This window comes from Amblyomma mixtum, chromosome 5 (assembly GCF_055824585.1).
Source record: "Amblyomma mixtum isolate Tamu chromosome 5, ASM5582458v1, whole genome shotgun sequence".
Classification (NCBI taxonomy): Eukaryota; Metazoa; Arthropoda; class Arachnida; order Ixodida; family Ixodidae; genus Amblyomma; species Amblyomma mixtum.
In genome coordinates this window covers 118,957,489-118,971,885 of record NC_143016.1, presented here as the reverse complement: position 1 = coordinate 118,971,885, position 14,397 = coordinate 118,957,489, and the positions used below count along the sequence as shown (strand labels likewise).

General features: G+C 49.6%; 1 protein-coding gene across 1 annotated transcript in view; it reads left to right on the top strand.

Moving 5' to 3' along the window:
* Positions 1–14,171, top strand: part of LOC149343478 (uncharacterized) — a 30,879-nt gene extending 16,708 nt beyond the window's left edge. Inside the window, exons 8-10 of the mRNA XM_089546984.1 lie at positions 2,111–2,191; positions 9,531–9,716; positions 14,030–14,171. Of these exons, the coding sequence (XP_089403110.1) occupies positions 2,111–2,191; positions 9,531–9,716; positions 14,030–14,171 (409 nt within the window). The remainder of the gene's footprint in view (positions 1–2,110; positions 2,192–9,530; positions 9,717–14,029) is intronic.
* Positions 14,172–14,397: the final 226 nt, after the last annotated feature.

The following is a 14,397-nucleotide window of genomic DNA, read 5'->3' as shown; positions in this document are numbered from 1 at the left end:
CTAGCCATAGCAGGTATGCATGACCGATATGTGGACACACCTGCCGTGCAGTGCGTTGTCTGCGCTGCGCATAATCCCTTTCTGAAGGAGGCTTGAGAAATCAGCGCGGTGTTCTCACTGGATACCGCGGCGCGCGGAGACCGTGAGCGCATCTGCGTAGGAATAGGGAATGCCAACACTGCACCTAGTTATTCTCCTGTCCGCTGCGTTATTGGTCAAGGAAGCGTCGTTGGTGGAAGAACGCGTATGCAGGTGACTTGTGAGGAATTTTGCAGTGCACGCCCTTCTGAACCAGGAAGGCTTTGCTGGCAAAAAAAACCCTATCCAGAAGTTCTTAGAAGACACTGCAGCATCCGGTTCAAAGGATTCCTCATGCTGTCCAGATATCAGTGGGGAAACAATTGCTGAAATCAGAGCTTGCAAAGAGAAGTTACTCCACTTACACTTTTGAAAACACCAAGATAAAACAGAATCGTATTTCACACGCCCATTTCACTCGCCCAGTGTTGGGCAACACAAATAAAAAATATACCTTTCGCACATGCAGCAGAATATTGTATGAAGTTGTTGACTTGGCAGGTCAGCCTGCGTTCCGCGTACAACCGCCGTCAAAAAGTAAATAGAAGGCGACTCTGCCGAAAAAGCTATTTCTTTCCATTTACTTTTGACAGCACCTGTACATGATGCAGACAGGAGCTTTTTCATAATTTCGCTATTATGAAAAAAAAGTTCTTTTTGTTTTCTGGGGGAGAGCGTGGATGAGCTTAATTCCCAACTCTTTCCTGTTCTATGATCAGTCCAGTCTCTGTTCTATGAAAAGTTCCCTGTGCTCCTCTCCGGCCCCCACCCTCCTGTTCTATTTGCTTCCCATTTTTGGCTATGGTGTCCGTCGCACGGTTTTCCTTCCCTGCCTTCTTGGTATCAGCAGTTTGAACAGTAGCACCCACTTCCAGGATACTTTTAGGCGAAACGAAAACTGTCGCCCCTAGCTCGATTCTTATCAGCTTTAATTCGCTTGCTCTGCTTTTCTTTTGCAATCTTTTATCGAGTGAAAATGTGACAATACTGAAAGACGTTATGATTTAGATCCATTTCCTGAGTATAGGAGGTATAAGTTCGAACTGTACATCCAACGAATCTAAAGGGTGCCAACAATTTGGTTGCCACCTCATATTCACAGCCGAAAATCACCGCAACGTTTCGTCACCATCGGCACGATACAAACTTTTCTGGAGAAGATCAGAACAGAGAAGAGAACAACACAAGTGTCAAACTTCGCTGTCGCGTCCACCCACCACTCACATCCACTCGCCACTTATGTCCACTCACCATTCGCCACTCATCTCTGTTCAAACTCATCTCCCCTCACACTCACATCCACTCACTAGCACTCATTACCACTCGCACACACACTCGTGACCACCCACGCAGACGTGAGTGTGAGTGAGGCGATATGAGTGCACTCATGAGTGAGTGTGCCGACCTATGCTTATAGGACGACTAGGCAGGTACAACGGGACGCACTTGCCCGCTCGAAGGTGTATGTACACACGACGGATGCTGCGCAGCGTCCGCGTTTTCCCACTTATTATGTTCCAAATTTTTGTATTTTTATGTCTGTCGTCAGTGCGTCCTCGTAGGACGTACCGGAACCTTGTACGCTGCTCACCGTCTAGTTTAATATTGCCACGTATCATTGCTGTGTCTGTTCGTTCGCGCAAGGCCGCAGGAAAGGGTTGTTATCATTTTTGTTCGTGACGCGAGAAGCGACCGGACTAATCTCGACTGATCACAGCCATGAAGAGCTGCATCTACGTGTTTCCAGATTACTCTAGATGGTCTCGACCTGTTATCTCGAAGTTTCCTTGCCGGCTTTAAATTGAGCGATGCAGCGAGCAGCGGGCATTCGTAGTTCGACGACTGACGATCACGTTTGTTGCTTACGCCGCCGCCGAGTGATTCAGTTCTTTTGCGGGCGCAAGTCAGCCCAAATAAAGAGCTTCGTTTGCGAGTCTTGCTGGTGTCTTCCTGGCCGCTGGACTGCCGTCACTACAACGTGACAGTATATTTGTTAGGTTTATTACAATTTCTGCCCGTTCCGTCGGCGCAGGACCATGTGGCTTGCTGAATCTGGCCTCCCCGTGTACAGGCGTGAGCGCTTTCTGTCGGAGATCAGGAGTTGCCTGCTCAGGTATGTGGTCGCAGCCCTCACGGCTCAGTACCTGCATGCTTCCTTGCTCCAGGGGCTGTGCACACAGCAAAGATTGGGTTTGCTTAAGTTAGTCTTTCTGTATTACAAAACAGCTGCACTGTTGCATTCAGCCAAAGTCTCAACATAGAAAGCGCTACGGAATTGCTTTAACTGTGCGTCCAGTGTGGAATGACAATCAGTGTGGATGATGACAATCAATCCAGAATCAATGTTAACAAACTTGCACCTGCCCAGTACTAAACGGAATAACTTTCGAAAGAACTTCTTTAGACTACCTGTCATAAGAACGAGCTATGGTACACAAACACTGACGTTCTTAATCCCTAATTTTCTAAATACACACCCGTCATTTCTCGACATATCGCAGCAATGTAGAGCTTTTGAAAGCTTCAAAAATGCCTTCAGAACGTACATACTGTCCAATTCAAAGCAGTAAGCATACATGTTTTGAAAACGAACTAAACCCTGTATTGGATGTCATTTTTCTTTTTTATGATTACGTAGCATGTTGTGATCCTTTGTGCATGTCTGAGTACAGTATGGGTGACAGGGCCCACGTCAGGCAGAGAGCATCTGCCTTTAGACCTGCTATACTAGACCGTCTGTGTCTGAAAGAATGCTTGAAATAAAAAAATAAAAATGCCAAGCACTGACATAGGTTACAACCATGACTGGTTTATGCATTCTTTCGTGATCTCGGTGATTTTCGACCATGGCTCGGCTGCGAGCCGCTATCTTGTCACGTATTGCGCGTTTTCCTGCCACCAGTTCCTTCCTAAAAAGAGAACAAACAGTACAAGAATGTAGATACAAGAACGAAACAACACAAACAAGGGTGCAGAATTTGTATGCTGCTGTTTTTTCGAGTTTACTTTCTTGCCTGCTCTCTTCTTAGCAAAGTACAAAGACAACTTGACCAATGCTTTCCTTTTTTTTTAAATTCTTTATTCACTGTGTGCTTTTGCGGCAGCTCTGTATTCGCCCGTCAAGTGCAACGGGACTGGGTGAAAAGTTTTATGCCTCAAAGCCATGAAGTCATCCGATGCGACGAAACTTCGAAAACGTCCCGCTTCGCACTTCGCGAACCACTGTCGCCGAGAGGCGGCGAGAATCGGCGGCAAAGGCGCATGCATCCCCATGTTCCCTATGACGCTGCTTCTACCTGTACATGGACATGGCATGTAATGCGGAGAAGAGATAATTAATGGGCGCTTAGGGTAACGGTACGGATTCCAAGACAACAATCAAGGTAGTAAGCTCAGGAGCACAGACCTTTGGGCTAGTTGGTTCATAGCAGACACGTACAAGCGCAAAACTCTGTCCGTGTTTTTTTTTTGCGCTTGTACGTGTCTGATAAGGTAGTAAGCGGCGTCGAAAGGTCATGCTGGCGGATTAGATTAGGAAATTTACTGGATTTGCTGACCGCTGGTGGCGCAGGAAAAGAATTGCAGGAGAGTTGAAATCTGGGTTAGTTGGTAGATACTCATGAAAAAACCAGCCAAAAAGACGGGGTCAAAGGAGAGACGAGGCACACACAACGACTGGACTAACAACTGTGCTTTATTGAAAAACAGCCAATCTCCCAGGAAACCTAGCTAACACAGCATGCGCAGCTCAACGGCAGCGCAAAAACCAGCGCAAAAGACAGCGAGCCTTGCGAAATAGTCAAGCTGCAGAGTACGGGCCAGGTAACCTATTTCCTTCTGCATCAACGTGATAAACGCCGTGCTAATACAGTTATCTCCTTGATTACTTATGTGATATGCTTCGAGGATTTCGCGCTCAACCTTACCCTTGCCTCTACGAGAGCACCATGAAAGGCTACGAAAACACCATAACTCTCTGACTCCTGCTGACGGAGCAAACTTGCCTCGCCATTGCCGCGATTTCGGGTGCTACCCATTGTTTTAGAATGTCCCTTTTCTCGGTAGAGGCAAGGGTAAGGTTTGCGCGAAATCCTCGAAGCATGTCACATAAGTAATCAAGGAGATAGCTGCATTAGCATGGCGTCTATCACGTTGATGCAGAAGGAAATAGGTTACCTGTCCCGTTGACTCTGCAGCTTGACTATTTCGCAGGCATCGCGGTCTTTTGTGCTGGTTTTTGCGCTGTCGTTGAGCTGCGCATGCTCTGTTAGGTTTCCTGGGAGACTGGCTGTTTTTCAATAAAGCACAGTTGTTAGTCCAGTCGTTTTGTGTGCCTCGTCTCTCCTTTGTGCCCGTCTTTTTTGCTGGTTTTTTTTTATAAGGAAAAGAATATTTTTAGATTAATGGGAGCTGCCTTTGTCTTGCAGTGGGCCGTAGCTAAACTGATCATGTAATGATAAGGAGCTGTGACAATTTAAAATTCTGGGAGCTCGGGAACCACGCCTGTAATCGGACGCCGAGGCCTGTCCCAACGAAGCCAAATGTCGAGACCAAGAGATTGGTGGGGGCAGTCCGAATCTCTTTTTCGAACAATAGTTTTGAAGTCTCCCGAGCCAGATGTAGGTTAATCCTAACTATTATGGAAGTACTTTTCTAGCTTCACTAATGCAGCCGTAGTGATTCGGATGGCGATGCGAATAAAGATAAGTTGGGAACAGGAGAGGAAAGCTTTGCGAAACAGTTTCGCCTTACTAAGAGCAGGGTAAACTTGTTGTTAGGCGAAGCAGAAATTGATGCGCAATTCATAATCCTTCAGTTCACAGTGCCGCGTCTTCAAGGAGGAGAACAATAAACCTAAGACTTCGGGTGGTAGTGTACTCGTTTTCGAGGGAATTTGTCTGATGCAGCGATTTCATAGTGTCGGGCCAATTGACTAAACATCGAATGTTATTCACTGTTCGGTGAATGACTCCTCAGCCGCCAAGCTCAGTTACCATGACACATCGGAAAACAACTTGACAGGTTCTCTGAAACTGTTACTGAGGGCGTAAAACCTGTATCATAGCGAAGCGCACGATTCAAAATATGTGTAATGCCCTGGCGGTAATTGTAATTGTCCAGAACTTGAAAAACTGCATGTAGGGGGAGCTCCAAAGGTTCGTCTTTAACTTCGCTCCTGTTTGTGACGTCTCTGAAAAGACAGTGCGTGAATGGTGCAGAAACACTGCCTTCTGGTGAATTTTTGAACGCTGACCGTGGTTATTTACTCAGCTTCCGAGACCGTGGTCTGCAGAGGGGGGAGAGTAGAGTGTTGTGGGAAAGAGAAGGCGCGCCGAGGAGCGCCAAGGGTAAAACCTGATGCGGCGTGTGCGCTCACGGTGTCATGCATGCGTCCATGTGTGGGTCTGTGCATGCCTGCGAGATGCTTTCGGCGGTGGTGCTAAAGCGGAGCCTGCAAGACTAAAGACGAAGTAGAGGGCCGCACATTGGCTGCATCTTCCTCCTCCGAGAAAGCCCTGGTAGCAGCGTTGCTTTTCTGCGAGGCTAGAGCTACAGTGCGACATTTTCTGAGTTTCTGCTTCGGCGACGAAGTGTAGCTTCGACATCAACAGAGTTATAGCATGGCGGAGACATACTCGCATATACGTATACCGGATTTCCGGTTGCTTCCAGCGCACGAGCAGTGGCAGCTGCGCGGGCAGGTGAAGAGCTTGCCTAATCGGCGCATGCGCACTCGGCATCGGTAATCCGGCGTATGTCTTCGCTAATATGTCTCAGATATACTAAAGCTCTCAACTTGCACCACCTGGCATAGGCAGTAATTATGCAAACCCCATTTGTCGTCTGTGACAGCACTGAGTGTGACGTCATTAAGGTCATTAAGGTCACAGGTTCATGACATTCACCGCGACCGCATAGTTCGGTTGCATGTCTAACAGGGGAATGGACCCCGACGAGCCTTTAGAAGTCAAAGCTTTGTTGAGCACAGCTGCAAACTGTGTTGGTAGCTCGCCGCAAAAAGCTTTTCAATGGTTGGTTGCTCGCTGCGTATACTTGGTCTCAAAAACAATTAGCAGACATCGCTGAATTAAATAGTCTGATATCCAATGGTATGTGGGGTTTAACGTCCTTAAGCGGTAAGACGGGAGTGGAGTGCTCCGGATCAATTCTGAGACACCCGGGGTTCATTGACGACCTATAGCATCGTGCAGCTCAAGGGCGTTTCCGCATTTCGCCTCCCTCGAGATGCGGTCGTCGTTTAGGGAATTTGATTCCACGTCCTTGAAATCAGTAGCCGAACACCATAACCACTGAGCAAGAGCGGAGGGTTTATCGCTGAATGTGCGTTGCAGTGTGGTACCGGGACTGTCAGTTTTCTTTTTTTTTTTTTTTGAAGCGAAAAGCTTCACTAGCCTAGTCAACACCGGGTCTGGCGTGCGCCGTGATGAATTTTAGCCACAGCTGCGCATGCGCGAGTTCGCCGCGTGACACACGCGCAGAGCGCGCGAACGACGGCGCCGGTCGACCTTCGCCGTCATTCGCGCGCTCTGCGCGTGTTTACCGAGTGTGCATCGGCGCGCACTCGGCTTCCTCGTATGACGCTACATGCAGCCGCGTGTTTACCACACTTACTATGCATGCGGAAGGAGGGCTATATAACGGGCTTGCCTACCCCGTTATCGTGGTGCTCCCAGTGCATTGAGCGCCAACTGCAACAGCCATGACGTCAAAAAAAGCATAAATGCAGTTTTTCGCTTCCAGAGCGAAGCCACTGCCAATTTTTTTATCGAGGAGCTCTCAGCACGTGCTAGCAGTGGATGCTGACAGGAAATGCACAGGGCATATATGGGTGGTCAGAGCTTCAAGTTTGAGCGTGACGTCGAGAGTGATAGTCTTTAAGTGGATATATGCTAGGGAATTTTAAATATACCAGGCTCTGACGTGTCTTTTACAGATGTACAACGTGAAGCCTGGGTTTAAAGCCGCTAACTATACTCTGTCAACGAAGTAAAAAAAAAAGAAAATAGCAGAAAAAGAAGGAATGTGACAAGGGAGGAAAAAAAAATTCGGGTTGATCAACGATGACTGAGCTGCCCATTTTGCACAGCTTGTTGGCTCATATTTGGTAAGAAAAAAAGGCAGGCATTCAAACAAAAGACAACGGCTTAGAGAGAAGGCACGGCGAGGGTTAAAGGCGTGCTTGGGAACACAGGACGAGCACGGCAATGACAACGCATTGACAACCGTGGAGGAGCCTGCAAAAACAACCAATCAAAACAACCAGAACACAAAACACCCTCTATGGACGACGTTTGCGTAGGCCAAACTGGCTGATGCTTAATCGAGCATCTACGTGAGCACAAATCTTCGTTAAGAAGTAAAGAAAGCATGCATTTCCCTGCCCACAGTCCAGCCTGCGCGTGCGTGCCTTTCTTCCTGAACGGAAAAGGTTGAAGGAGTGTCGCGACAAAGATGCGCGTGAAACGTTTCGTGTCGAGAAGAGAGCAAGAGGTTGTGTTAGCGATACAAGAGTGGCTAAGACATGTGAACGAGATGCTTTTTTTTTCTTGAACTGTTTCACTAACTACAACGTGACGTGTGATCTGGTGATTTATCCATGTCTGTGGGTGGGCACAAATGTATGCATACAAACTGCTTCCGGGGAATGAGCCTATTTCATAATAATGCTTTTCGCGTTTTCTCTCCAGATCGCTAACTCTGCGAAGCACCTTTACTCAAGGAACGGCAACTTCTTGTTATCGTGTAGGCCTTGAATATAACGAACGGTGCGTGGTTAAGCAGAAACAAAGTAGAAGACATGGAAACAGAACTACGCGATCTTTGTTTAGTCTACAGAAGATAAGTGCTTGCTGACACAGCGTCTTAACTATCGTCTTCGTATTTTCCCTAGCGCTTCAATTGATTGAGCTCACGTTTGCAAGCTTTTATCTGGAGTCCGTACCATGCAGCGCCCCTTCGACATTTGTCCCCTCGAGTTCCGCCCATTGAAGCGCACTTGAAATACGGCTCATTTTTAAGATCGCTTGTGGCAGCTCGCACACTCAAATATATTCAGTAAAACTGTTTGCTAGGAAAAGGAAAATGACACTCGCAAAATTGTCGAGCTCAGTTTATCAATGCTACTGACAAAGAATGGTGAGCGCCTGCAGGTAGCTGCACAAAATTTTCGCACTCCCTCCCACCAGTGCTGTAATAAATACCACACCCTCCCAAGAGTGCTGTAATAAATACCATGTTGAAAAAAAAAAAGCAGGGGCGGCACAGTGCTAATGAAGTGTCCAGCGAAGCTGGTGCGTTCGCGCCGGCTTGTGTAAGGAACCTACTTTGGAGAAATTTTATTTTTCTTATTTTTCTTTTCTGATAATGTAGGTACTGCCAGTTATGTCATGAGGTCACGTAGGTTTTAGGACCGTCTGGTGTGGACAAGGGCAACGCGGGATTTTCCGCCTCATGATACATATAATGCTTTCGCATTAAAAAAATGACGGGCGATTTAGTTTTGTTAGACCAAATGCGAATCAGGTGCGCCAGTACTTTGGTTTCGGTTCGACACTCGGTTTTGAAGGTGATGAGCATCATCATCGGCCCGACTTCGTCCACTTCAGTACAAAGGCCTTTCCCATACCCCTGTAATTAACCCTGTCCTGTGCCAGCTGCGGGCACCTTATCCCCGCAAACTTCTTTATCTCATCGGACCACCTAACTTTCTGCCGCCCTGTGCTACGCTTCCCTTGTCTTGGTATAATGTCCGTTACTCTTAGAGACCATCGGTTATCTTGTCTTCGCATTACATGCCCTGTTCAAGCCCATTCGTTCTTCTTGATTTCAACTAGGCTTCACGGCTTTGAAGATTGGTGAAATCGGTGAGTGGGGGCCTCAGTTCTAGCGCACTAAGGGGACACTTGAACGCGCCATTAACGGTATGACGCAATAAAGCGAGTGGGTTAATGCCCATATGTGCTGAATTGGTCATCCTCTACCTTATATTCGTAGATTCCTGGGAGTCCTTATACCACTCCTTGTGCAGTGGTACAGCGGTCAAACGATGCGGCCGCTGCCCTGCGATGCCACTGGGGTTTGTTCGACCCAGGTTGCTCTTCCCAGCAACCTCTCGCGACCAGTCATTAATTTAACTGCTTTCTGCCATGGTGGGCAAGTTCTGATTACGTCACACGGTCGCGTGAGCTAAGTGGTCTGCCTGCCACAATGTAGGCAGATGGAGCCGGGCAGATACTCTGTGCCGAAATCGCTGAGTGGGAGCTTAAGTGCTCACGCACTAGAACATCTAAGCCTTAACACTTTCTTTCGGCGCATGGCGAAGAGGTACGAGTTATTGTGGCTCCTCCAGAATGGCTGCACCTGCGTTGCCAGAAGCCCTTCGCTGCCACATGTACAACCGTGCCCTGTCGGCGGCTCCTTGCAACTTGCAGAGAGCGGACCACACGGAGCGAGGTCCAGGAGCACTCGGCGCTCACCCTGAGAGACGTCAAGGCGGCCTTCTATATGTCCCTGGCCGTCACAGCAGCCGCGCTGGTCGCCTTCACAGGCGAGATGCTGGTGGGCCGCCGGTGCAGGGCCGGCGTCCATGCAGCCGGGCCGCACGCTGCCGAAGTCGGGCGAGCAGGTCAACCGCCCGGTATCGTAGCGAACCATCCGAAGGTGTGGCCTTGGCCTGCACTTGCCAGCCGCGGAGCTGGACTTCGGGGAACAGGAAGGGTGTTCCGTCGGGTAGCGCAGGCCCATGGGACTATCTAGTCCTTGTGAAGCAACAGGGGAGTACAAAAAGTGCTCATGGTTTGCTGTTTCGGGCTCACAGTCGCTGCTGTAGAGCGCTCCCCTCAGTTTGTAGTGAGTACGAGGTCTGTTAGAAAAGTATCCGACTTGATTTTTTTTTCGAACACCTGATGGATATGAAACAAGCGCGCTTACAGCAGCCGATCTTGAACCCTCGTGCGCATGCACGAATTTTTTCCCGCCTGCCGATAGCGTCAGTCGCTGGGAAGCAGCGTTTGAGTGAGGGAGTGCGCAGTGCTCTCGTCGGTTTTTTGTTGCAAGGAAAATGGCGGAGCGAGAGGAGCAGCGCTACTACCTCAAATTTTGCCAGAAACTTCGCGATAGCCAAGTGGAAATTATTCGAAATGTTCAGACGGCTCTCGGTGATGATGCTATGAGCAGCACACAGATTAAGCAGTGGTGCAACTGGTTTAAAGACGGCCGCACATCCGTGGAGAGAGAGCCACGCTCCGGCCGGCCATCAACATGCCGAAATGACCAGGTAATTGCCGAAGTGAACGCTGTGGTGATGCGGGACTGTTGTGTGACTATCCGAGAAATTGCGGAAGAGGTGGACATGAGCAATTTTTCTGCACATTCCATTATCACCGAAGATTTGGCCATGGAGAGAGTTGCGGCGAAATTTGTGCCGAAGCTGCTGACGGTGGAGAAAAAGCAGCTTCGTGTTGAAGTCTCACAGGAGATGCTGGATTCCACAAACAGTTACCCTGACTTCACCGACGCCGTAATCACTAGTGACGAGTCTTGGGTGCACGGGTACGACCCGGAAACCAAATCTCAGTCGTCACAGAGGACGCATTCTACGTCACCAAGACCAAAGAAGGCCCGACAAGTGCGCAGCAATGTCAAAGTGATGCTGACTGTTTTTTGACTCCCTCTGTGTGGCAGACCACGAGTACGCACCCCACAGGGTCAAAGAATGACTAAACAGTACTACAGGGATGTCCTCCATCGCCTACGTGGTGCTGTGCGGCGCAAGAGACCGGAATTAAGGTCAACAAGAAATTGGTGCATCCCTCGCGGCATTGCTCCTGCACATTCCTCGCATTTGATTCGGACTTTTCTGGCGAAAAACCAGACTCCTGTAGTTCAACAGGCTCCTTACTCTCCTGATATGTCCCCCTACGACTTCTGGCTGTTTCCTAAAATCAAGAGGTCATTGAAAGGAGCGCGATTTCAGAAAAGAAAGGACATTATGGCTGCAACGACAGCAGAGCTAAATTCCATTCCGAAAAGGGTATTTTCGGAATACTTCCAACAATGGCAGCACCGCTGGGAGATGCATATGGAGCCCCAAGGAGACTACTTTGAAGGTTATTAGGTTTCTAACGCTCCAGTTATGCCAGTTTTTTTTATTCGGCCAAAGGTCGGATACTTTTCTAACAGACCTCGTATGTGCACCAATGTCGCAGTGGCTGCCATTCTGTGATGGAGCACGACGAAAGGCCACACGCAATCGAGCTATCGCCAGCTGCTCCGGCTTGCACTGCTGAAGCTGCGCGCTGTTCCTCAAAATGGTGCCCGTGACGTCACGTGAATACCTTCTATATTAATCTGATTAATAAAGGGCCTTCAAGCGAATTGTCTATGTTGGCACTCTATCTATACCTTGAAATAAAGGTTTGAGTTTTCATGGCTGTATCGAGTGTTTGGTGCTTGTTCCAAACTACGGGCAAACCAATTAAATACCTCCGCCATCGATGGCGCGAGCTGGGACCCCGTCTCTCGGTCTGTCGTGACGTCACACGGTCACGTGACGCGCCGCTGTGTAAGGAGGCGCCACGACCATCGATGGCAGAAAAGTTCAAGCAGTATTGCTTTCGCAATAAAAAATTTACAGACGATTACGATAGACGGAGATACAAAATCTGAGCGCAGCTCTCCACATGCAACCTTCCACAGCTTGCAAGTGGCGTCTAGCCGCCCTCCTGGATCTTCCCGTGGCAGCCACCTTGCGCTTGTCCATTCCTCCGCTTTCCCCGTGGCAGGTGGCATTTCGCTCTGCTACTGCCTGCCAACACACCACCTGTCACACGCGTAGCACGCACCTGTCAGATGGCATGTTACGCCGCCTACGCTAACAACTACGACACGGAACACAAGAAAGGGTGCCTAACAGATGCGCACTAAAAGCTTGCGTGCATTGGTTACAGTACGGCATGAGGGTAAATAGGGACCTTTGTACCATAACTATTCACAAGATGCACAAGCAGAAGGGGGCTTGCCCTACAGCCCTTTTTGTACTGTTTGTTCAGAAGTGCCCCTGAAGCGCGAGATGCATGAAGTGATTCACCAACCAACTTCAGCAGCCGTCATTAGCCGGGCGCTTAAGGTTAGAAAACCTCATTTCGCCGCCCACTTAGGGCGGTCAGACGGGTGGCCTAGTGGCTTGGGTGTCCGCCTCACTTGCGGGAGGTGGTTGGTTCGAAGCCCGAAGCGTAGTGTTGCTTTCGCAGCAAAACAATGTTTTGAAGGAGCAAGCCGAAGTGAATTCGAGTTCCTGATCGTCGGGGTCGGAGGGGAATGTCCGGTGAGAGAGCGCGCGGGCGGCGGCGTCAGCTGCCTCATTTCCCTCATGGCCCACGTGAGCAGGAGCCGAAACGAAATTCGGGTGAGCGGGGTCCCCGGTGTAGACGCTGTTTTGGAGAGGGCGGTAGGCTAGGTATGGTACTCAGCCCTGCTGAACTTTGCGGCAGGCTCCTCGCGAGAGAAAGAGAAAAACTTTATCATGGCAAGTGTGTTTAGACCCCCCTTGGGTCCCTGGACCACCGCACGGTCCCACTCTACGTCGTAACGTTCATGCGGTGTTTGTCCATGACGTCGGCACCCCGAAGCACCCAGTCGTAAGTAATTGTTTTCGAAGTGGGATGAGATGCAGCCAGGCAATGATAACCTCCTCCGTGTGTGTTGCATCATGGTTCCAGAAAGTAAGACTCTTCACTGTTTTGGATTGGTGGACTACTGCGGCCGTGTACCATCCCCTATGGAGGGGGCCGGAGGCATATCCATAGTGGCGGGCCAGTGCTTCCGGCCGCGCCAGGCGCCAGCCATTATGGTCCTCACGGGTCATGTTCGCGGGAAGAGGGCGCACGTGGAGGGCGCATCTCCACTGGGATGGAATACGTACGCGCTCTTCCACGAGAGTGGTGTGTTGGATGTGTAGTCTGGCAATGATGCGGCGACCCGACGATGTCTTTGAGAGACGTGCACATCTCGGGAGCTCCGGGAAGCCCACTTGACCAACCAGGCCAAATGAAGGTGAAATCTCCAGACACGGTGACCTCGGTTTTACCTAGCGTAGCGAAGCTTTCGCTTCAAAATATTAGCACAATGTCTTCATCGAAGCGGTGAAATTCGCGCCGCGCGGCTGGCGTGGTACCATGCTTTGCGAACGCACATTTGTATGCGATTAGACGCATAAAAATCCTAAAAATGTATGCGTTTAATAAAGGTGACCAGATTAAGAGTATAAGCGAGAGTTAAATGTAAGCTCCTCTTCCGCCTCCAATAAAAAAACAATGCTACGATCGAGTAACCTAGTTAAGCTGATACGCCGCCGCGGTGGCTCAGTGGTTATGGTGCTCGGCTGCTGACCCGAAAGACGCGGGTTCGATACCGGCCGCGGCGGTTGAATTTCTTTGGAGGAGAAATTCTAAAGGCCCGTGTACTGTGCGATGTCAGTGCACGTTAAAGAACCCCAGGTGGTCGAAATTTCCGGAGCCCTCCACTACGGCGTCTCTCATAGCCTTAGTAGCTTCGGGACGTTAAACCTCATAAACCAAACCAAACCAAACCAAACCAAACCAAACCAGTCAACCTGATACCCCTAAGTGATCGCTTTGCGTATCGCTTTAAGACGTCAACGTGCGCTTATACCTTTGCAGCACAGCAGATTGTAATTTCAAAACCACGCCGAGTGATCGCAAAAAATTAGCTTTAAAATGCCATTGAATTAGCGCAATATCCGCCCTCAGGGCTTTAATTCCCTATATTTTCCCCTTTCAGCTGTCGGCGGTCATTTATGTCGCGCCGGCGCGCCGTTCGAAAGGGACTGAGCCCATTGCGTCGCGTCGCATATGCAGGACCGGAACGGCTCTATTGTAACGGCTGGAGCGCGCGGCCTCTCGTGCGGCAGGTGTTCTCTCGGGAGTTGCTTTATCCTGTGGCGCATCCGTGAATGTGCTTCGTGCGGCAGCCTGCCGGCCAAGTCCCGTGACCCGCTGCGTGCGATTCAGACTGGTGCAACTGAAGTTCCCGCCGCTAAGAACAACTGCTGACAGCGGAAAGTGGTAAAAACTTGGTACAGCTCTCAACGTGAGTACAAGTTCACGGGTTCGCCTTTTCCGAAACAGAACATACCCAGAACAGTAGAGCCTGCGCAGGAGCTGCTTCTTCACTGTTGTGTTTTGCTGCAGTATATTTCATGTGTTAACTGCAAACTGCCTCAACGAAAACGAACGACGCTATGAAAGCCTGAGTCGGAGTCAGTCTGCCATGAGTCGA